Source organism: Camellia sinensis, chromosome 2, assembly GCF_055761805.1.
Source record: "Camellia sinensis isolate YWXY chromosome 2, ASM5576180v1, whole genome shotgun sequence".
Lineage (NCBI taxonomy): Eukaryota > Viridiplantae > Streptophyta > Magnoliopsida > Ericales > Theaceae > Camellia > Camellia sinensis.
This window is the reverse complement of record NC_138962.1, coordinates 16869190-16892902: the sequence shown is the minus strand read 5'-3', so window position 1 is coordinate 16892902 and position 23713 is coordinate 16869190. Positions and strand designations below refer to the sequence as shown.

Genomic DNA, 23713 nt, shown 5'->3' with positions numbered 1-23713 from the left:
TTATATAAATATAAAAAATTGAGACGTGTTATTGAAATTTACCTAAAAAATTGAGCCGCCCACATATCGCGGCGACCAATAACAATACACGGTCCTTGATTGGGTCTACAGTCATTATACGGTAGACCCGTGTCTACTTCATCCAATCCCACCAAGAAAAAAAAAAAAAAAAAAAAAAAAAAATTCTCTCTCTCTCTCTCTCTCGCACATTTTGAACAGTCATTGAAACACAGCTTTCTTCCCTAAAACTTGTCTGTACTGTGTCCGAATTCTCAACCCTAGCCAAACCCTCGATCACTCTCTCTCTCTCTCTCTCTCTCTCTATACTCACTCTCCCAAAGTAGCACTGAATCCACCGGAAAACATGGCGGCGACGGCGTCGTGGCAGCCCCAGGAGGAAGGGTTTAGAGAGATCTGTGGGTTACTCGAACAACAGATATCTCCGACTTCTGATAAGTCTCAGATTTGGCAACAACTCCAGCACTACTCTCAGTATCCCGATTTCAATAACTACCTCGTTTTTATCCTCGCCCGTGCCGAGGTACGCTACCCCCCACTCTTGATTCTTCTTCGTTTTCTTGAGAAAATATCTGATTGGATTGATTTCTTGATTGGCTGTCAATTGTGTCTGAACCCTACAAGTGTTGGTTTTTTCTTGTTAGATTCGCTTAGGTTAGTGTTTATTGGATGATGGGGTTTCTGGTTATTAGAGTGTTTCTTATTGATTGAGTAATGATGTTACTGGATTGGGTTTCTTCAATTGGCAATGCTTTCTTCCAGTTTTCTTCATGTTCACTTCAGGCCTAAGAAAACTCTATACCTATATCTATCTCTCTCTCTATATATAGATAATAGTGATATTTTTACTCCACTTTTAACCTTTTCCATTGTTGTGAGAGTCTAAATGACAAAATGACAATGTGAGTGTTTGTTGGATATCGGCATTTGGAGTGTTCATGTTTCTGGTGGATATTTAATATTTGGAATATTGAATGCATCAAGCCTCTTGGAATCAGTTTTTATGTCGTTTATTTATTCTTAGCGTTCGCATTGCTTCTATAAAAGGAATCTCTTTGCATCGTTGCCTCATGCTTAGGTCTCAGGAGGCCTTGTCACCTCAGATCACTTTTCGTTTCGCCTAAAAATATTACATGGAACATAATGGTATATCTATCTATTTATCTATCTATACTTATACTATGACAAAGTGAAGGCTTCCCGATGGTGTTGAAACAATGTGACATTTTCATTTCCGAAAATGCCCTTCTAGCCTATTAAAAATACAAATTTTTTAAAGAGGAGGTGGGTACTCGAACCCAAGACCTTTGGTCTAGAAAATAACATGTTTACCAATTGAGCAACACACAACATATATACTTTTAAATAAAAATCAAATTTATATTTTACAGATTTATAGGTTAACCTTTGATGTCTTTTCCTTCAAGCTCACAAACTTAAACTCTACTTACAAGTGGCTCTGACCTAGTTAGACTATTTGGATCCAATAGCTCCCCATGAAGCTCCTTGCTCCGATCTCTATACCACTGGTTCCGTTACTAACGACCAAAGATTGATATGAAAAAGTAATGTGAGTGAGGTTTTTTGCGCACAAAATGCAATCTTTGTCATATCGCTGGATCTGGCCGCTTGAGTGCTCTGTCAAAGCACATAGCAAGTGTGTTTAAAAAACTTTGATATATATTTTGATTGTAAAAAGAAAAAAACTCTGATTTTTAATGTCATTTTATTTTATCGTTGAAAAACATTCAAAGTAAAAGGAATACAAGTAAAATCTGTCTCCTAAAGATAATGCATATGCTAATGCAAGGTTATACATTTTATTTGTAACGGACTGATTACTTTGCGTCAACCACTAACATGTCTTGAACTTGAATGGTTCTGCACCAACAAGCTGAACTCAACAACCTTTAAAATGTAATCCAAATCCGATAAATAGACTCAATATGTTTTGTGTTATGAAAATTGGCAACCTAAACTATACTCTAATATTTTCAACTATGAACATATATGCTCCTTTCTTTCTTCATCTTCAACTGCTATTGAAAAAGTCTTCTTTTTTGTTTTGTTTTTTTAAATTTTCTTTTTGGCGTAGTACCATATTCGATAGCTTGTGAACATTGCTATGCTGTTAATTGACTACATGAATGTATACTATGTATATGCGTTTTTGCTGTTCTTCATAGTTTCGAAGAAAATTGGTACAAGAATGTTCTCACCAAGTAGAAGTTTATAGGAAACTGCGTCGTTTTATATTAATTTTAGCTGTTGCCATATCCCTACATTTTCAGTTTGAAGCATGAGGTGTCATCAGCGTACCTAACGTAATATCTCCGCACTAGGTTTTGTCACATGCCTATAAAACTGTTTTGGCAGATTGATTGGCTTTTAATTTTCTATTGTCTTCTGTTTGTACTGGTCCCTTTAGTAGAAATTCAGTGTCATCCGGAATTTGCTTCATTTGGAAGTAGTTACATTGTTTTTCTTTCTTTTTGCGATGAGCCAAAAGAAAAGAACAAAGGGTAATCTACTTGTTTGCATGCCTTTTCTGTTTTTTTTTGGGGGGGTCCTGTTTTTGAAGCAAAAGTGATAATGTGTTTGGTAAATTTTTTTGATAGAAAATGGAAACAGTATTTGCTGAAAACTAAAAAGAGTTGTATTCTTGCAATATTGCATTGTCATTGAGAGTGGATTTGTGGTCGAAATAATGTTCATGATGTGGATATTGTGATGCCGCTGATTTAGGAAGAAACATAGAGTTATGCTCCAAAAAGAAGTAGCATTTTCCATTGATTGAAAGTATTTTGCTCAGGAAGTGGAGGTCCCCAGATGCCAATGGGTGCTCTTTTCCAGATCTCTTGTTAGCAAAAAAGGAAAAAAAATAGAACGTAATTTTTTGTTTTGTTTTCTTAAAAACACTCCTTTGTTATCCTCATGGAATATATTTCTTAATCTTCTTCGGCTTTTCCTACTCATTTGGTTGCCCATTTTACTTCCAAAGCAAAATGACAGTTTACAATGCTAATTAGATAGCCTCTTTATTGTCAGTTACAAGAGCGTATAGGTACACTGGAAAAGTTTTTATATTTCTTCTTGTGTATGTACTAGGAATGAGTTTTTCACACTGATGATTCCTCGAATTTTGGTCTTGATTTGTTTTATTTCATTCTTGTTGTAATGAAAACTCTTGAACTTTTAAACAGGGTAAACCAGTGGAGGTTCGCCAGGCTGCTGGACTGCTACTAAAGAATAACCTTAGATCTGCCTTTAAGTCAATGTCTCCTCCATATCAGCAGTATATAAAATTGGAATTGTTGCCTTGTTTGGGAGCATCAGATAGGCAAATAAGGTCTACAGCTGGGACCATTATAAGTGTACTTATTCAGATAGGGGGAGTTTTTGGATGGCCTGAGCTGCTTCATACCCTTGTTAAGTGCTTAGATAGTAATGAATTAAATCACATGGAAGGTGCTATGGATGCTTTGTCCAAGGTATGTCCTGCTTCTGAATAATTGTTTACATGGTCCTCACGATTTTTTTTTACCTTACTTTGTTTTTATAATGGTCAATTAGAGCGAGCAATTATTATTGCTATGGAGTTCTTGTGTAGCAAAGCGTAGAATCTCACAATGGGTTAAGAGACGGGATGTATTGGAACTCCATTACTGTGGAACATGAAGATTTTGAAAAAAATAAAAGAAAACTTTTTTTATCTTCCCTTAAACTAATATGCTAGAGTTGCTTTTTTTTTTTTTTCTTTCTTTTCCTCTTTCCCTAAAGAATTCAATCTCTCTCATTCTAAATTATCCCCTGTTAAATGGGTGTGGGGAAATTTCCAAATGATACTATATTGTTTTCAGTTGCCTTGGGTTGTATGTCCTCATATGACATTTGCTATTGAAAACTGACAATCAAACCATTCTAAAGTGATCAAGGCCTAGATTGTAAATTTTGTCAACATCATTAAAAACATGAATATCTAATTTTTAACCTCTTTTTGTTTGCATATATAGGTATGAGCCTCTGTTCAATTGATTACGTCTTCATACACTATTTTGTTGTGATCTTATGCTTACTTTGAACGTTGAGGGGTTGATTGCACAGGTTCTCTTTATTCATTTGATTGTAATTTGCAATGCCATTTGTTACTAGAATTTGTTGTTTCTTTTTGTTCTAATTCGAAAACATCATTTATTGATTTTGGTTGTTATTAAGTGCCAATATGACTCTTCTACTAAGAAGCACATACACTTCTAAAAAGGTGGCATACCCGTGTTGTGTCCGTTTCGGACACTGACACTCATCAGACACGTCCTCTCGACACGTGTCCGACACTCATCCAAATGTGTCCTAGTTTTTTAAAAAGAATTTAGACTCGGACAGTTTTTAGACACTCTTTGGACACTTAGAGGACATGCGTGTCCGTTGCTCAACCACACGTGTCCATTGACTAGACACACACAACTAATTATAAGTTTGAATAAAATAACTTAGAATAAGATGATAAAAGAAAAATAATGACAATTTATAAAAGTTAACCAAAGTGTCACAACAACATCCAAAGGTTGCCTTTGTCAACGCTACTAAGGACCGGGGTGAGCGGAATTTAGTAGAGGCTCGAAGAGGGGCTTACTAAGCGAAGGACCAAAGGCGGCTTTGCTATCCATCCTACTATACCATTGAAGGGCGGCAAGCAAAGCTGCAAGGAGATAGTGCGGCTTTCTCTGTTCTCATGGCAGAGTGAGGGGCGCTATCCATTTGCCAATAGAGCCGGCTTTTAGTGAAGATCCACTCATATGCTGCATGAGGGGCAGCAAAAGACGGCTTTGCGAGTTAGCGGTCAAGCGGAAAAGGTCTTTCATAGCTTGATGTGGCAACAAGACTTTTGTGCCTATCCATTAGTAAGCGGGTTCCCTCGAAGCTCGGTAACTCAGCCATTTATAGTTAGCCCGGTCGGTAAGCCCGACAGCTTCCTTTCCAACTCAATGATCTGCTCCTGCAAAGATGAGTGGGCGGTCTTCAGATCCTTGCGTACAGCGTGGCATGCATTAGGCAAGTTACTCTTTTCCTCCAAGGTCTTCTAAAGTTCTTTAGCTTGAGCTACTACCTCTGCCACGATGACGTTCTTCTTCTCCAAGATCACATCCGGATCGAACTTCTTCCATTTGTCTCAAACTCAACACTTGCAATGAACAAAGGAACGACTCTACTTAGAGAATGGCGATGGATCGAAAAAGGTGGCGTATTCGTGTTGTGTCCGTATCGGACACTGCCACTCATTAGACACTCTCCCGACACATGTCCGACACTTATCCAAATGTGTCTTAGTTTTTTAAAAAAAATTTAGAGTCGGACACTTTTTAGACACTCTTTGGACACTTGGGGAACATGCATGTCTATTGCTCAAACACACGTGTCTATTGACTAGACACACGAAACTAATTATAAGTTTGAATAAAATAACTTAGAATAAGATGATAAAAGAAAAATAATGGCAATTTATAAAGTTAGTGTTTTATTGTATTCATTTATTGTCTTAAAATGATATATTCATATATATGATTTATAATAAACATATAAAATTATATATTATGTGCGTGTCCCCAACGTGTCTGTGTGTCCGTGTCGTGCCACGTGTCTGTGTCCGTGCTTCTTAGCTCTTCTACAAGCTGTGAGGCTAACTTTGATGTATAGCTGTGGAAAAGTATGGCTTTGAGGCTGCTTTTAATTGGGTTTTATGGCTAAATGGGTAGTAAATACATAGTGCTTAAGGGTTTGTATGGGATAACAAAAGGCTTTGAGAATGAGAGAACAAGGTTTAGGGCATGTTTTGAGGCTGTTCCCATGATAGCGAACAATGTTTTTGTAGCTTTGGGTTGTTTTACTTGCACCAGGCTGAGAGAATTAGGAAGGGAAGCGTCATGTTATGATCCCACATCTGTTAACAATAGACTTGACTGTGTGAATATAAGCCTTTTGGCACCCTTCCCTTGCAAGCCGATTTTCAAGGGTGAGTTCTATGCAATAGGATTGTGTCATTTGGTATCAAAGCCAACCACAACATCGAGTATGGGATTATACGTAACCTATACGAGTATGGGATCGGATGGGATAACTTTGTGGTTTGAGCCTATGTTACCAGAAAACGCTAATATCCTAGCAAATTATGTATTGGTACGCATGTTCCGAAACATGGTACACTTTCATTCCAAAATAGTAAATTTAGTGATTCAAAGCGATCCCAAAAGTTTTTTTTCTTTCAATATATATCCTTAAATGTTATCTTAGGAGGAAAAAATTCAAATATAATGAACTAAAATTTAAGGTGGGTTAAGATTTGACAAGACAAAAAATCAAGAAATGGATCATAATGCTCATAGAAAATATTACATTTTATTGCATATCTAATAGTTAAAAAAAATTACTCGAATTACTTAAATTCTTAAGTATAATATATACAAGTCTACCCCAATCATACCACATTTTAGAGCATGTGGCGTACCGCGTTCCCGTTTTTGTTTCACGTACCGGAACGATCCACATTCCAGGTAACATAGGTTTGAGCAGCAGTGGGGGCAGCCTATAGGTTTGATTAACATACTTTAGTATTGTGTATGGGCATAGTACTATTGTGTTGAATACTAATAGGTGAGTGAAGCTGCCAAAAGGGTAAGGGCTATCATTGAGTCAGTGTCAACAGATTGGACCGTCGCGGATGTGGGTTGTGGACTATGGTGCTGGTATGTTATGATCCCACATTGGTTAACAATAAGTTTGGCCATGTGAATATAACTTGTTTGGGCATCCTCCCCTTGTAAGTCAGTTTTCTAGGATGAGTTCTACTCAAAGCGATTGTATCCATTTGTGAAACAAAAAAAAAAAAAAAAAATGAAAGAAAGGGAAGAAAAGAACCGCTTCTCTGGCCAATGGAGACGACGGTCTCCATTGTTGTCTCCAACTATGTTTTCGACAAGCTCTGATGGGAGAGAAGGATCCAGTGAGTGACAATAACACTGTATGTTTGATAAATGTTTGCTCTATTACCAAAATTGGTGTAGAAGACAATAGGGGAAAGAGAGAGAAGACCACAGAAACAGGCTGCTGCCTAAAACTCTCACAATATTATTAAACCAAATCTGAATTATATAAAGCAAAGCCTAATATTTAATCGCTAACAATCCTAGGAAACTAAACCTAATATTATTTGGAAATATAATCAAAATATCCTACTAATGTTTATTCATTTATATCTATCTAAAATACTAATATTAATAATCTACCAATTACATTAATTGGACAAAAGTATTCGGTCCTCACAACGGACCGTTGGGCTTCACCCTAGGCTGCCAAAGCTTATAATCGGCCTCTAGTCTAGTCAGTCAAGAGCTGCACTTTCTTGAACAGAATCCACTTTCTTAAATAGTGCTCTTCAACAGAATCCACTTTCTTGTACTGGTTATAGTATTTTCTTCTTTTTCATAAATGTTTTGTCTTTAACACATGGATGATGTGGTGTAATGCAGATTTGTGAGGATATCCCTCAAGTGCTTGATTCAGATATGCCTGGATTAACTGAGCGGCCCATCAATGTTTTCCTTCCTAGATTACTGCAGGTGACAGAAATATTTCCTTTGTCAGAGTCGCATGGTTATAACTTCAAAGTTTGCTATAAGACTTGACCTTCTTATTTCTTTTTTGTATTTTGACATGGTTTTTTTTTCAAGCAGTTTTTTCAGTCACCACATGCCTCGTTAAGAAAGCTTTCCTTGGGTTCTGTCAATCAATACATTATGTTGATGCCCGACGTGAGTGCATCTTTTTGTTTATTTATTTATGTACTTGCTTCAATTTATTTTTTAATAAAGAAAATCTCTGTTCACATGGGACCTAATTCAACTATTACCAGAGGGATTGATACTTATTATGAAGTTTTATTTCTTCTAGGTCTTATACATGTCCATGGATAAATATTTGCAAGGTTTGTTCATTCTTTCTAACGACCCTACTGCGGAGGTGCGGAAATTGGTAAGTTTATGCAATTGGTATCAACTATAATTGTTGTTGTTGTTACTACAATTTTTATTGTTAAAATTCTTCCTCGTGGGTTACACTGCAAGCCACTTGACAGGCATACCTTGCTTTCTTGTTTAACAATGCATTTGTATCCATTTGTCCAGGCAGGTGTGCTGATCACTTATTGCTCACTTGTTTACTTAAATGATGCTTTCCAGCAATAAAGTTAGTTGAGAATGACATGTATGATGGTTTATGAGCATTTACACTGTTTAATTTTAGAAATGAATAGAAGCGTTAGTGTATAGTATTTGTTCCTTGGGGTTGTGTTGGTGTAATGTGATTCTATCATTATTGGAGTCATTGGACACTGTTGAAATTTTATCCACTTTCATTTTTCCCCGGGGAGGGCTGGGGGTGGGAGGTGGTTGCAATTGGGGCTAGGCATTGGTTTTTGGTATTGAACTACTATGATATCTGGATTCTTGGGTTGTTTTTCATCTTTTCTACTAAAGAAACTGAATGGGTTTTTGTTCTGTAGTGGTCAACAATTGCAACCTAAGAAGCACGAACACTTCTTAGATTGCACCTTTTGCTTCTTAGTGATTCTGCAAATTGGAATGGTTATTGAAATCTGTTTTGTTTTATGCAAGGCTTTGTCGGGATTTCATCTATTTGTTGCTTTCCTGTTTGTTAAATAGGTCTGTGCGGCATTTGTTCAGTTAATTGAAGTTCGTCCATCCTTCATGGAGGTTTGCATTTCCTGTTGTATGGCAGTCTGAATAATGTTTCTTGCTTTGTTATAGCGTTTCTTGTACTGCTTCTTCTGGGTGTCAATAAAAAATATTGAATTAATACAATTCACTTCTTTTACATCTTACCTTCTACATTATACTATGTACTCTCGCCTCTTCCTTGTTTCTTTGTTTGTTGCTCCTGATGTGATATTTATATTATGCAGCCACATCTGAGGAATGTAATTGAATATATGTTGCAAGTCAACAAGGACCATGATGAGGAGGTTGCCCTTGAAGCCTGTGAATTTTGGTAATCCTCTTCTTTGTGAGCTCTATTTCTAAATGATTTGGGAAATGGGTAGCTGTCATTATTATTACGTGCATGACTGGTAGTTTGCTTAAGTCAACTTTTGTATTTAGAGTTGTTTCCAAAGCTGTTTTTCTAATATTGATTATGGTTCACAGGTCTGCATATTGTGAAACTCAATTACCACCTGAGAACCTAAGAGAATTCTTGCCACGTCTAATTCCAGTATAGCTCAAGCTGTCATTCTTATTTTTTTTCTGTTGCTAATCATGTTTTAACTGAGAACAATATTCAATGTTGGTGACATGTCTGCCACAATTTTCTAGGTTTTGTTGTCAAACATGGTTTATGCTGATGATGATGAGTCCCTTGTGGACGCGGAGGTTTGGTTTTCTGGGTCATCCTGTGTTTTCAAATTTTTTCTCAGTTGGCACGTGAATTCATTCTTGACCTGATATCAATATATAATTGCAGGACGATGGATCTCTACCAGATCGAGATCAGGTATAGCTTTCATTGTTGATTTTGTGGTTATTCTCCTTTAATCATCTCAAAACAGCCGTTTAGTTTATTGTATTTAAACAAATATTCTCATTGAAACCCTTCCATACAGGATCTGAAGCCTCGCTTTCATTCATCACGTTTTCATGGATCTGAGAATGCAGAAGATGATGTACGCTTTCAAGCACATTTTGTTTTCTCAGCATTTGAATGAACTATTTGAATCAATGGATGCAATTCTAATTGTTTTTTTAGAACAATGTTAGGTAATCAAGGTCATGAAATAGTATTTCTTTTACTAAATTGTTTGAGATTTTGTAATTACAGGATGATGACATAGTGAATATTTGGAATCTACGGAAATGCAGTGCAGCTGGTCTAGATGTCCTCTCAAATGTGTTCGGAGATGAGATTTTACCAACATTGATGCCTGTAGTTCAGGTAATTATCAATTTGTAATTAAACTTAAAGTTCAATTTGCTAGGTTCCCCCAGGTAATAATTATCAGTTATGGTATTGATTTCTAGCACCATCATCTCCCAGTTGTGTTTTCTTGTTCTCATCCCTATTGGCTGATGTGAAAACTACATGGTTTCATAATCTGAAAACTGCAAGTTTGGATTTACAGCCCGTAAGAGGGGTTAACTTAAGCCCATTAAATTGATTAGGTCCAATTGGAGCCCAATTAGAAAGTCCAAAATTAAAGGATCCAGACAAATTGTAGCAAAATGGGCCCAAATGAATTCTATTGAATGGACCCGCGAGAAAGGCAACCAGCTGGGCCGGAGAGGCCCGACAAGATTATATTTTTGAGAAAAGTCCAACAGGCCCATCTGAGGAGGCCCAGATCATACGGGCATCCGAGAAGGTTGATCATTGCTCTCAAAAGAGATGAAATCCTCAGAGGAGATCTATTCTCCGAGGTATTTGCTTAATCTCGAAAGGGCTCGGAACCACGAACCTAGAGACCTATTTGAGTTCGAACTCGAAAGGATTCGGATTCACGAACCTAGAGATCCGAAGCGTTTGGCTTCGAACGGATTCGAACGCAATCTAAAAGTCGCTCCGTTAATGAGTCTCAGAACACTTGTGGGCTCGGATCTTTCCGGGATTCACGCACCAGAACTATGGGCGTGACGGAGTTGGAACAAAGGACCCGATCCCGAGGACGGTGAGTGGAGATGAATTCACTCTTCGGTTAAACTAGCCTATACCCAGTCGAGGTGACACGATATAAGGGATCCCTGAGACTCAACAATATTTGCGGTAGGGTGTTCTCTTGAACTACCCCTAACCTTTCTGCGGTAGGGCATCTTCTGGGACTACCCTTGACTCTTTGGGATGATTGTGGATTATTGGTTAGGCGTGGCTAAGAAGAAGGGTTCGGCAAGAGATTGATCTTCTCTTCAGGATTTTTCTCATCCTCGGAGAGGTCACATTTTCGGACAAAGTGGTTCGAGAGAATATTCCCCGTGTGCCTTGCACATGGGCTCTATCTTATATCATGAGGTGCCTATAAATAGCACCTATCCATAGTTTTATAAGGGATGGATTTTGGAGAAACAATTTTTGAAAGAGAACTAATTTCCCTTCTCCATTATCTACCTTGAGACTGAAAGTGGAAGATTTATGGGAAAGCCTTACCATTATTCTCTCTCTAACTATTTTGCCCTCTTCTTCACCCAATTTCTTATCTTCATCATCTCTTTGCTATTGTGTTTCTAGTTGCACCATTGAAGCATCTAAGCCTCTCATCATTTCTAGAAGATTCGAAATTTCCGATGACATTCGAATTTTCCGGTGGACGTTCAAAGATTCCGCCAACTTTTCCGGCGTTCTTTGAATTTTCCGGCGATCTTCCCGGACCCTCTCATATACAGCCAACATATTTACTACTCATAATGTCTGGCGCTCTTTCAAAATTTTAGTTTGCAAACCTGCTCCTACAGTCCAACTTAAAGTCAATGGGAGTGCTGGGTCTGGTTAGTATCAACTATCAAGATACAAGATATCATAAGAGGATTTTACATGTGTGATAGATGCAGATTATTCAGATTAATTAGTTGGAAAAAATTGAGAACGATATGGTGTTTTTGGGTTGATTTGAGTTGAAGGTGTTTGTAGTAAACAATCTTGAATTTAGTATGTAGATATGAATCCGAACAGTGAATTAATATATATCTGAATGATCCCAACAGTGTCAGTATCAACTGTAATTTGTTGTTCTAATACTCAAACGCTGGTTATTTGAAGGGATGTGAAGGGAAGCTAGCTTCCTATTTTACTATGGAATGGAACATATGGACAATTTTTTTGTTTTTCCTGGATCATCATCATTTTTTTTATTTATAGATTTGTTATAAGATCACATAAAAGTACAAATAAAAAGTAAGCACTGTTGCTCTTTTTCGTTGGATAGATGTGTACTGATCAGGAATTAAACAGATATTAATGTGATTCAGTTTTGTTGATTGCTATGCCAGCTGTGTACTTGTGGTTGAAATAGTTATTTCTTTATCTTGGATGATGGTTTTGAATATTTATTGTCATTTTTCGAGTCTCTGCAGGCTAAATTATCCACTAACGATGATGAAACCTGGAAAGAAAGGGAAGCTGCAGTTTTAGCTCTTGGTGCTATAGCAGAGGGTTGCATCAGTGGTCTTTATCCACATTTATCGGAGGTAATCTTGATCTTTTAGTTAGATGTTTATTCACTTACTTTTGGAGGTGGCAATCCATGTGTTACACAGTTGGGTGCAAACACAATGTGTCTTCTGGTTTCAGTCACATAGTGTCCTTTTCTTCTTTGAATATATAAAATGGGGTTTTCTAGGTGCTTATGGTCTTCAGAGAAGCCATAGTTATTCTGGAATTATTTCTGTATATCTTGGACTGAAATACAGGTACCCTGTTTACAGTCAAGTTAGGAAAGCAAAGTGGCACGATTTCCAAAACTGTCAGCCCACTTGAGCGGCCTTTTAGTGCTTTTTGAGCACAGCCCTCTGGACAACTTGGGAGCCAAATTGTTACCACCCGCACTAAGGCACTTCGATTGGGAGCCGTAGGACTTGGGAGTTTTTCTTTTGTAACCCTCGTGGTCCGCTGAGCAGGTCTCAAATGCACTTCAAGCAGGGCCCTTGATTTTGACCAATCAATTCTGTTTTCAACAATTTAAAGATACTGACTCTACAGGACTAAGTATAGGTCATCCTAGGTCAATATTATGACATTGAAACATGTTTCCTAGGCTAATGCAGTATGCTTAGGCAGTTATACTTGAGATTATCAGAGCATGCTCTGTGTTGTCTTTGAAGATCTTTAATCTTCATTACTTGGACACTTTAACCTATACATCTAACCTAGACACCTAGCACATGTTTTGTCTTCCTAAATTCTCCATCAACTAAATCCAATAACACAGTTTATGGGCTTTGTATCCTCCTATTTGCAGTTAATCTTATTTATGTATGCATTTGTGAATATTTACTTGTTTGGTGCTTCTTAGTTTATTGATGTTATTGTAACTGAAATATCAGTTGTTCCTGTTGCTTAAGAATCTAGCCTTTTTTTGGTTGCAATTGATGTGTATTGTGGTGCTTAATGTATTGCATTTGTCCTGTTGTGTACTCTAATATATTCTATTACTGGCAACAATAATACTACGGTGACCAAATTTAGTTACCATATCATGTTTCACCAGTGCATCTGTTTAATGAGTCCTACTTTGCATGTCTTACACTGACGTATTGGTGACACATTTGATGGGATCCAAAATTCGGTACTCAAACTTGGTCACCATAGCACTATTGTATTGTCTTTCATTTAAGATTCTAATTAACATTTAAAAATCACACGCAGATTGTTGCATTTCTTATTCCACTTTTGGATGATAAGTTTCCTTTGATACGAAGTATCTCATGTTGGACAGTTTCTCGATTCAGCAAGTTCATTGTTCAGGTATGAGTACATTGTATCTCCAAGCACATTTTCATTCTTTCTGATTCATTCCAAGTGTTTATGATTGATGCATTTCAGTTAAAAGACCTGAAGTAGTATTTCTTTATGTAAAAATAGCACTTTGTCATGGTTGTTGCACTTAAAAATGATTTATAATTTGTTTTTGAAATATGTTACAGTATGAATAATTGAGAAACTCCTTGAAAGGAAGATTAATGATTCACACACAGATTAATTAATGGGGAATGCCCTGAATAAGGCCAACAAGTGACTAATAATCCTGCTATACAGAAAGAAGTTGCTATCATGCATCAGTTTTAACGAGCCTTCTTCCACTTCCAAATCAACATCATTGCTAACATCCTACCATAAAACTCCATGGCTTCCTTGACCACAAAATCCTGGAAATCCCATGCTATTAATAGCCACCCCCTGCATCAAACTTGGGCACACTATCACTGCTGGGCTGCCTCACCTAGAAAATTCCACTTCCAGAAACCTTCCTCTCTTATTAGTTTGGCTTCCATCGACCCCTTCGGATTTGCCTTCATCCCACTTTGATGATGCTTCCATGAGCCAATTACTGACCCAACGAACCTCCTTCTTTGTCAACATTAAAAATCATTTGATTTCATTGCTCCTTTCAATAAGAGAGAAATTTAGCCTTAGATTTGTTTCCTCAGCACACAAACCGAAAGATTTCCAGCCTAGTTGTACAAAATTGTACATCATCACCTTGAGACTGAAGCCATGCAAGCCTGGAAGCATCGCCTGTGATCTTGATTCAAACCTATTTGTTTTCCTTGAGTTTGTCTCCTGGTACTTAATAACTAAAGTGAGGAGGGTGCAGTTATCTACATTTTTTTACATTACTTGTAGCCAGCAGGCCCAACACTATTAGCTGCAAGTAACACAATTTGAAGTGCATATTTTGTAGTCTGGTTCCTATGTGGGTCTAACTCTAAAGTTTCTTCCTATTGTCTATGGTCTATACACTTTCAAGTATCCTTGAGTTGGATTGAATGTGTCAGAATTATTTCTGAAGTCAGTTTTTTGTTTGGGCATCTTTTCCAGGGTATTGGTCATCAAGAACGCCGTGAGCAATTTGATAAGGTTTTGATGGGGCTTCTAAGAAGAATATTGGATAATAACAAGCGTGTGCAAGAGGCTGCTTGTTCAGCTTTTGCAACTCTTGAAGAGGTTCTTACTGAAAATGGAGCTTAGAGATTGGATTTCTGCATTTTAAATTCTAATAGTGGTTTATTTTATTTGCAGGAAGCTGCTGAAGAGTTGGCGCCACGCTTGGAAGTTATTCTACAGCACTTAATGTGTGCTTTTGGAAAATATCAGGTTGCTTGTGGTACTCCTTATGTTTACTGAACTCATCTTGATTCATCATTATGTAACAATTGTTTACATACTGATTAATCACATCCTTGTATTATTATTGGTGTTGTTTTTGTTTTTTCTTTGTACATATGATCTCTTCTTATTCTCTCCCCATCTTTCTCACTAGCCTACTTTTTATACGTGATTATATCTAGAGGCGGAACCTCAGAATTGTATATGATGCTATTGGAACTCTAGCTGATGCTGTTGGAGGGGAACTAAATCAGGTACGGTCTATTATGCTTAGTACTTCTTGTATGCATGTCACATGGAGTCAATTGTGTGCTTCATTTTACCATAACCCTGCCTATCAATTTAATAGCTTCATGTGTGTGCATGTGTTTTATCCTATATCTTATATGGATGTTGCATACATGCATATGCTCTTCTTTCCAGACATGTCTATAAGTCTGGGGTTGCACAGAAACCTTATTCCATGCTGCATTTTTGTTAATAATGTAGTCTTGCTGATTCTTTGTCATGATGATTTGCAGCCGACGTATCTTGATATTATGATGCCGCCATTAATTGCGAAGTGGCAACAACTTCCAAATTCTGATAAAGACCTTTTTCCACTATTGGAGTGCTTTACATCAATTGCCCAGGTACGTGTATTGTTGTACTGAGTCTATGTTTTGGTTATTCAAGATATTTTGATATCTGGTTTAAATTAGTAGATATTTTCTCTCAGAATTAATCTGGTTGCTTTAGGAGAAATATACAGTTAAAGGTTTGGCAAGCTTTTAAATCAAGTATTAGCCAAGATATATCGATTTTGAACCTGTGCCTGAAGTGGTATCTTCATTGTACAAATCAATGAAGTGTAAAGCACTAAGTAGTTGGCAAACCAGTAGGTAATAAATGTCCTGTATATGAGATTTAATGATTTTGAGACACTGGGTTCATTGAGGGCCTGCAAGCAGCAAAATGATGAGAACAATTCTTCCATGTGGTGAGAAAGGACATGAACCTGGAAGTTTTTCTGTGTTCAATATAATAGAAATGCGTAGTTCTCCTTATTCCTTGATAGATCAATGAGCTTTGATTTGAGAATATTGTATAAAATATATATGAAAATTGGCATTTTTTTAGATGGATTATATATTGATATCATGGTTATCAAAATCATGATCTAGGTTGTACTAGATTGCCCAAATGATCCAAACCGGTATAAAATCAGTATCGTAACAGAAGTGCAAGTAGGATCCTATAGGATCACAAGTATTTATCCAAAAAAAAAATAATATATAGGATCACAAGTAGGATTGTTGGATTGGTGATTTTTCACCTTATTTTAATATTCATCATCATTATTGGTGACTTTTCAGTTTAGTTTGAGAAGCACAATTCTTCAATAGTTCCTTTGGATTCATATATTTTTAAGATGCAGTGAGTTGTTTTTTAAAGCTGTCTTAATATCTCTTAAGTATCTTGTGTTGTAGCTGCTCTAGTTATTTTTTACTGCACCATTACTTGTGCTTGTACTGTTCCTTATCTTTCAGGTCTGTGATCAGCAAAAAAAGCTTTATTTCATAGACACAATATCTAGGAATTATGCTAAAATAGTAATAAGTGGTAGAATAATGTGTTTTATACTTTCTTTCAGGCATTGGGTACCGGATTTTCGCAGTTTGCCCAGCCTGTATTCCAGAGGTGCATAAACATCATCCAGTCTCAACAATTGGCAAAGGTTTCAATAAATTTGATTGTTTTATGAATCAGTTTTAAAATTTTACATCATTGAATATTATCATAGTTGTTCTTTGTTTGAAGATTTGCTCTATTCAATGTTTTTGTCCGTGTGTAATGGCATTTGCAATTTCAGTCATTATTTTATGCTTAAATGTTCTTATGCCCTTGTGTTTTAGCCTTTTGGACAATGTTACTTGTAGAGTAAGGTGGACATGTTTCCTTGACGGGTTGTACATATTCTAGGCAGAAAGAAAACATTGTTATCTGGAATCTTGAAGGCATAGTGTCTTATCTATCAAATTATAAGTTTATGTGCATGGAACTTGCTTTCACTGTGTAGTAATGAATTATAAAGAGCTTTTTCCTTTACCATCCTTTTTTTTTTTTTCCTGATAAGTAAAATTAAATATATTAAATGAGCTTTCTTTCTCTTCCTATCAATGGTGATGGGCTACAAAATGAGGGGTAGCACACTCCTTCCCCATGAAATCTTAACTTGGATGAAGGCAGGAATCAATCCCAGATCTCTGATACCAGGCCACCAGACTTTACCAACCAAGCTGGCTGGAAATTTACCATATTGGTGTCAAGTTAACCATCAAGCAAGCACGTTTGAGGTTTTGGAATCCCCCCCCTTCTCTCTCTCTCTCTCTCACAGCCCAACCCTTCCAAAATCCCTTAAATAGTAGTGTTGACTTCAAAGTGAGTATCTGTGACATTTTATATGAAAATGGAGAGAAAACAACAGACAGCATTGTCACTAATGATGAAACGTCTATGTTTGTGCAGTGCTCATGATATGTTATTTACTCAACATGTTGAATTGATAAATGTAGGCTATGTGCAAACATCAAGCTAAATTGTGGTAGATGCTTTATAATTTTGAATTTTTTGGATAATATGTACATGCTAGACATCCTTGCAAATATGTAAAATTTTGGCATAATCAGATGCTCCCTAAAAAAATTTAGGTCACATTCTTGGCATCAATCTTCAGTCATCTACTGTCCATATCAGATAGTGCTGAAAAGTAGGAAGTTTTGGGTTGGACAAGGCCTTATATATCTGCGATATAGAAGTATATCCTTAATTTGACAAAACAAACCTTACGTAGTACTATAGTAGAGATTACGATGGGGCCTGATTTGTTGTGTCATTCTCCTATCCAAGCAATAAAATTATAGTCTTGTGTGATGTTTAATTTTAATGTACTAGCAAACTCATCATATTAAGGTTTCTTGTTTGCTTTCGTGTTTAATGTGTCATGGTCAGTTAATCTAGGGATAGATAACAGAGAAGCTCTATTTTGACACTTTTTTTTCTTGTACTGGAATATTCAAGTCATCCTCCTGATGTTACAATATTTATATTTTAATGACAAACAGGAAAGAATATTTTGAAACTGTTATGTGGATGTTGCTGTTATCACTTATATTTTGCATTTCTCTAAATAGCATTATATCCATATTTGTTGTTGAGAGACTACTTTGCTTGAGCTAGGGCTCTGTATCACGTTTGTGTTTTTTTGTTTTGTTTTGTTTTGTTTTGAGTTGCGAGGGAAATTGATGAAAAATTTATGAATAATTTGCCACAAAAATGTAGCATAATCAATCAATTTCTAACAAAATCCTGTGTATATTGTGATGCATCCATTTGTTTTTCTGGCAATTATTATTCTCTTGCACGATAAAAATGTATCATAATGTTCATTTTTTGTATTGATAGTTTTCTACAAAAATGTTCCCATAATTTCAATCAGTATTGTTAAGTCACCAATTCTCCCAGAATCCTAAGCTGTTAGGAAATGGGCCCAACAATTTATATCAAGCTATCTAACAAGTATATCTATCAAAATTCTGTGTGTATATATATTGTGATACATCCATCTGCTCTTGGGACAATTATTATTCTCTTGCATATAAAATATGGGCTCCATTCTAAGTTATTTGAGTTAACTCTAAAACTAGGCATGAAAACCTCTATTATGATACCACGTGAACACCATTTTACCCTTTGAAATAAAACAAGTTTATTAAGATATATGAATATTATTTCGTGTCCCCGTGTCCTTGGACATGACATGAGAATTAGATGAATCAGGCATTTAGATGCACACACTAGATACCCATACCTGAGTTCATGGAACATAGGCTCCTTTAATCTTCACTCGTGGCATTGTTAATAAATTCTGCAGTTTGCTTTGCTGGTTGCATTCCTTATCTTGGTTCACGAACACATTTTTTCCCTCTGAAACTTGAATTCTTATACTGTGAGCATCATTTACGTGTTGATTGACACTGTGGCTGCAGGTCGATCCTGTTTCAGCTGGGGTTCAGTATGATAAAGAATTCATTGTGTGCTCTTTGGACTTGCTCTCTGGACTTGCTGAAGGTCTTGGTAGTGGGATAGAGAGTTTGGTATTCCCCCTTCTCTAATTCTCTCTCTCTCTCTCTCTCTCTCTCTTGCAATATGTTTTTAGTTTTTGCTAAATGATGCTCCATGAAAATGAAATGATGCAAATAAATTCTGGGCGATGGTCATTTATATATTGTTGCACTGTTGTTTATTTGTTTTTTACATTCTCATTTATTGTGTCGGGAAAAGACAAACCTATTGTCCCTAGATTATAGTAAATCTGTCCATGTGTTCATAATTTTATCTTCATAGACTGTCATTATGGAGGAGTCTGTTGCGTTGCATGTGCTGTAGATGTACCCTGTGCATTAAAATTTGTTGGCCAGACATAGCCTTGTTTCAACGGACTATCGACTATTATGTCTTTTATATTAATTATCCTGTCCGTGTTCTGTCGTGAATCATTCTACAGGTTTCACAAAGTAGTTTGAGGGATTTGCTTCTTCAATGTTGCATGGATGATGCTCCTGATGTCCGACAAAGTGCCTTTGCATTGCTTGGTGACCTTGCAAGAGTGAGTCAAAAGTGTTTATATACTATACTGTATGACTTTCTCTTGGTCTAAACAATAGGAAAGCATTCTTGCCTCTATCATTAGCTCATGTAGTCCCTGTTTTTGGGGGTTGCAATTTGAGACTTGTAGGCTACTAGATATGATTGGGCCGTAGGGCCAGTTGGTGCCTCTGGAAGCTCATGCTCAATTTTTTTTTTTTTCTTTTCATGTTTATATACATATTTATGTTGCTTTTTATTGACAATGAATACTAATGGCCTTCGTTGTATTTCATTAGGTTTGTCCTATTCATTTGCACCCGCGTTTGTCCGAATTTCTTGATGTTGCCAGTAAGCAGCTGGTAAGTAGAATGGATTTCTGATTTCTGAGATCCGTTCTGATAGTCTTATTATTTCATAGATTTACTTATACAAGCTTTCTACAGAGCATCCCTAAGCTGAAGGAAACTATTTCTGTGGCAAACAACGCATGTTGGGCAATTGGAGAATTAGCGGTTAAGGTAGTTTCACCTCTCTATTTGCATCAGAATGAATCTAGATAATATTGCATTTTCATGCACCATTCTCTGTTCTTGAACTAGCAAATTCTGGCTTAAAACAATTGTGACTCACATTGAAGTGTGGGTTCTTTTTATGACTTCCAATTTTGCATGGTTCTCAATTTTTTGGCATAATTCTGATTTCTGATTTTATCTTTATGCTCCATATCATTTTGTGTATTGACTGGAAAAACATCATTAATGTTCATTCTGTTTTAAAATGAGGAAAATTATTAATCCATGACCCTAAAACAAGATGTCAAAGGTGTTTGTCTTCATAGTTTATGTGGGTATGTTGATCTTCTTGATTTTGCGCTTGAATATATAAAAAATATGTAACATGAAGAATGATCCTGTTGTTTAGCAGGTGCAACTTAATTGAAAAAAAGGCAAGGTCTAGTTGCTTTGTACATGCTACATGTCCTAAAACTGAGTGGGATGTAAATCCATGAGCCTGGACATGATCCTTTTCCACATGCCATACATCTGAAAGTTCTGCCAACTTTATAGTTCATTTTTAGAATGCCAATTAAATTTGCTTCAAGCAGCTTCTTGACATGGTGAAAGTTGTCTTATCCAGACAATAAAGCTACATATGCATTTCACTTCTGATACTCTTATTACAGTCTTTGATGCTTGGAAATGTTATGTGGTTCACTAATTGTTTGCAGGAATGACAGTATTCTTTGCCAAAAAATCTAGTGAATTGTACAAGTAAAATTTGATGATCAGAGAGCTTATTTATTTATGTGTGTATGTTTATTCTTTTTAAAATCTATCTGCTGTCTACTTACATTTGACACCCATTTTGATACCTCCCTTTTTTTTGAAAAAAAAATTATTTTTATTTTTTCCCCTTTTCCTATGTCCATATATCTTATGGAGTCAATTGTCTGGACAAATAAATTTCAAAATGTTAAATTATTCTATGTTTTGGCATTGCTGGCTAGCTTAACTGGTAAAGTCTCTTGGCAGTTGTACTAAAGACCTAGTTTGAATGATGCCTTCATCTGGGTTGGGGAGGTCTACCGAAAAAAGGAAAAAAATAGTGCAGTGACCATGTTCAATCTATGTATTTTACATGCTAACATGAGTTGTGTTGAGGTTTCATTTGATTGCTAATCATCTCATTTCTTTCATGTCTATGTTTATTGTTTGGGGCATGTGTTTCTTGTTGGTTTCCTTTTTGAATCAATAGTAAATGGGGTGCACAAATTTATCAACAATGCCCTTTCATAGACTAGAAGTATTTTGACATTTTGTAAACTAATAATTTCAGGTTCGTCAAGAAATTTCTCCAATAGTGATGACAGTCATTTCTTGCTTGATCCCGATTCTTCAACATGCTGAGGTGATTGTTTCTTTGCTGTTTTCCAGTCATGCATGTGTATGCATGCACACTTGTGGGCATGGGTGTATGTTTCGGACTGTTATCTCTAATTAATTACATTTCTTGATGCTGAGCAGGAGCTCAATAAGTCACTTATAGAAAATAGTGCTATAACGCTTGGTCGAGTTGCCTGGGTTTGTCCAGAGGTTGTATCACCACACATGGAGCATTTCATGCAATCATGGTGTATTGCTTTATCTATGTAAGCTCTTGTTTTCTTTTTCACCACTCCCCATTGAAAGACTTCTTGATTTACTATTTGCAAGTACCTGGAAAATGGTGGTATGGGCATGCTTTGTGTCATCTTAATATTACTAATTCTCATTTAGTGACAGAAGCCGGAGATAGGATTGATGTAATTAGTGTTGGGAGCATTTAGGTTTTCTATATTATATAGATTACTATTAAATCTGAATTCTCTTCTACATTAGTTATTTGTTGGTTTCAGACACTTGCCAAGTGTAAGCGTTTCTACATCACTATCAGTCTACTTGCAGCCTTATGTCATTTGCAAATTGTGGCAGGATACGTGATGATATTGAGAAGGAGGATGCCTTCCGAGGCCTATGTGCCATGGTATGCCTATACTTTCTTCATCTTCCAATTAAACTGAGATTAGAAATGTAATCCTAGTTTGGTGTGCAATTGTTTGCAGGTTAGAGCAAACCCATCAGGGGCTTTGAGTTCACTTGTTTTCATGTGCAAAGCTATTGCAAGTTGGCATGTAAGAATGGCATTCCTGAATTAATTTTTTTAAGTAGAAAATAAAAACAATGAGTTAACTTGTTTTCACTGTTTATGATTTTTTTATTTTCTTTATTTTAATACAGGAAATAAGGAGCGAAGAACTACACAATGAAGTTTGCCAGGTGTTGCATGGTTATAAACAGGTCAGTGGTGTTTTGGTTCCCTGTCATGCTACTTTGATTTCTATTTAAATATTTTTTTTGGAACTTTATGCCTAATTTTTTTTTCTTTCATGGGGGTTGTATAACTCTCAGAATAGAATCAGAAAACCAATGGTTGCATTGCATGGTGAATGATGTACTTGTTTTTATTTGCAGTTACAAAATTAGAAATTGGACATAGATAACAAATAACTGATGTAATAAATGTATAAAATAATTATCTTTACAGATGCTTAGGGATGGTGCGTGGGACCAGTGCATGTCTGCTTTGGAGACCCCGGTGAAAGACAAGTTGTCAAAGTATCAAGTATGAATATTTTCCTCATAAGAGAGTTGTCTTCCGTACTGGTGCCCTGTCTTCGCCATGCTGCCAGAGTTGTGTACCTGCTTGTGTTGTTGACACTTTGTGCGTTGTTTAATTTTGAGCGAGAAGACCAAACGGCTTGGTGATGTTTTTCCTAGCACAGGCCGAATTATTCCCTAGTTTTCATTGAAGCTTGAAGCTAATTTATTGTAATCTTCAAGGCTGCCCATGGATTGACTGTCACAACGACATTTGGTTTGGACTGAAGGTCGAAACTGATGATTGCAACTTAGATATTGTGTACAGGGGTGTGATTTTTCTAGCATTTTCCGTGAGTTTTTTCCCCTTATCCAGGTTTTGAATTTACAAAGAGTTTACTACATCTCATTCAAGATCTAGATTTATATTTTTCCCAGCTTGGTCAGAGTCTTGTATACACCTTATTGGCAAATAGATTCCAGTCTGTGATTTCCATAGATTTTGTTGAAGAGGTCAAAATGTTGATTATTATAATTTGTTTTTCTTCATATTTCACATTTGGGCATGGGGATCATTATTGCCATTTGGAGGTGGAGCGGAATTATTGTTGTTGCTGTAGGATTTGGTTGGTGGAACCTCAGGTTCCATGATTTTATAGAAATTGTGGTCAGCTAAGGTCAATAGTCAGAACAAACTGCATTGTGTCCTTTTTGTTGTATTATTTTTCCATTTTAACTCTATTCCGAGTTTATTCTTTGTTTAGTACATCTCGTTTAGTTATGAAGGTACTTGTGATGAGGCAATGCTGAGTGGAATATTTTTTGGCAGCTTTCTGCGTGTGTATTATAAGACTTCGTTTCATGATGCTGCCTGTTGGTTACTTGGTTGTGTATTTGGAACAAGTTTATTTCATAATGCTGGCTTTGGCTGTGGGTTTGGTTGTGTCGAGTGTAATGTGTTTTATGTTTTTATTTTCCAAAGAACACATCACTTATTGTGTTTGATGGTCCTCTGTGTACGCATGAGAGGATACATGATCAAAATATGACAC

The 23713-nt window shown here is 36.5% G+C and overlaps 1 protein-coding gene across 2 annotated transcripts; it reads left to right on the top strand.

The window, feature by feature from the left end:
• Positions 1–101: 101 nt before the first annotated feature.
• LOC145819890 (transportin-1-like) lies at positions 102–23526 on the top strand. 2 transcript variants are annotated; one of them, XM_082913843.1, is made up of 30 exons: positions 160–541; positions 3222–3509; positions 4032–4122; positions 7542–7631; positions 7746–7823; positions 7963–8043; positions 8733–8783; positions 8993–9078; positions 9234–9300; positions 9402–9458; positions 9550–9579; positions 9689–9748; positions 9904–10017; positions 12144–12257; positions 13435–13533; positions 14608–14733; positions 14809–14883; positions 15078–15149; positions 15417–15527; positions 16529–16612; positions 18924–19031; positions 19442–19543; positions 19821–19883; positions 19968–20042; positions 21361–21432; positions 21549–21673; positions 21996–22047; positions 22127–22195; positions 22302–22361; positions 22609–23526. In XM_082913843.1, the coding sequence occupies exons 3-30, from the start codon at positions 4087–4089 to the stop codon at positions 22690–22692; spliced, it is 2241 nt and encodes a 746-aa protein (XP_082769969.1). In that variant the 5' UTR covers positions 160–541; positions 3222–3509; positions 4032–4086; the 3' UTR covers positions 22693–23526. The 2 variants fall into 2 exon arrangements, with proteins under 2 accessions (XP_082769968.1, XP_082769969.1); XM_082913842.1 differs by lacking the exon at positions 4032–4122 and having other exon boundaries at positions 102–541.
• Positions 23527–23713: the final 187 nt, after the last annotated feature.

Bases quoted from the DNA above. Each gene is read 5' to 3' on its own strand.
- LOC145819890 (XM_082913842.1), top strand. From the start codon at position 365: ATGGCGGCGACGGCGTCGTGGCAGCCCCAGGAGGAAGGGTTTAGAGAG. The intron at 13,534-14,607 runs GTATGAGTACAT...CATCTTTTCCAG, and splicing joins TCAGCAAGTTCATTGTTCAG to GGTATTGGTCATCAAGAACG. The intron at 19,032-19,441 runs GTATTCCCCCTT...ATCATTCTACAG, and splicing joins GTAGTGGGATAGAGAGTTTG to GTTTCACAAAGTAGTTTGAG.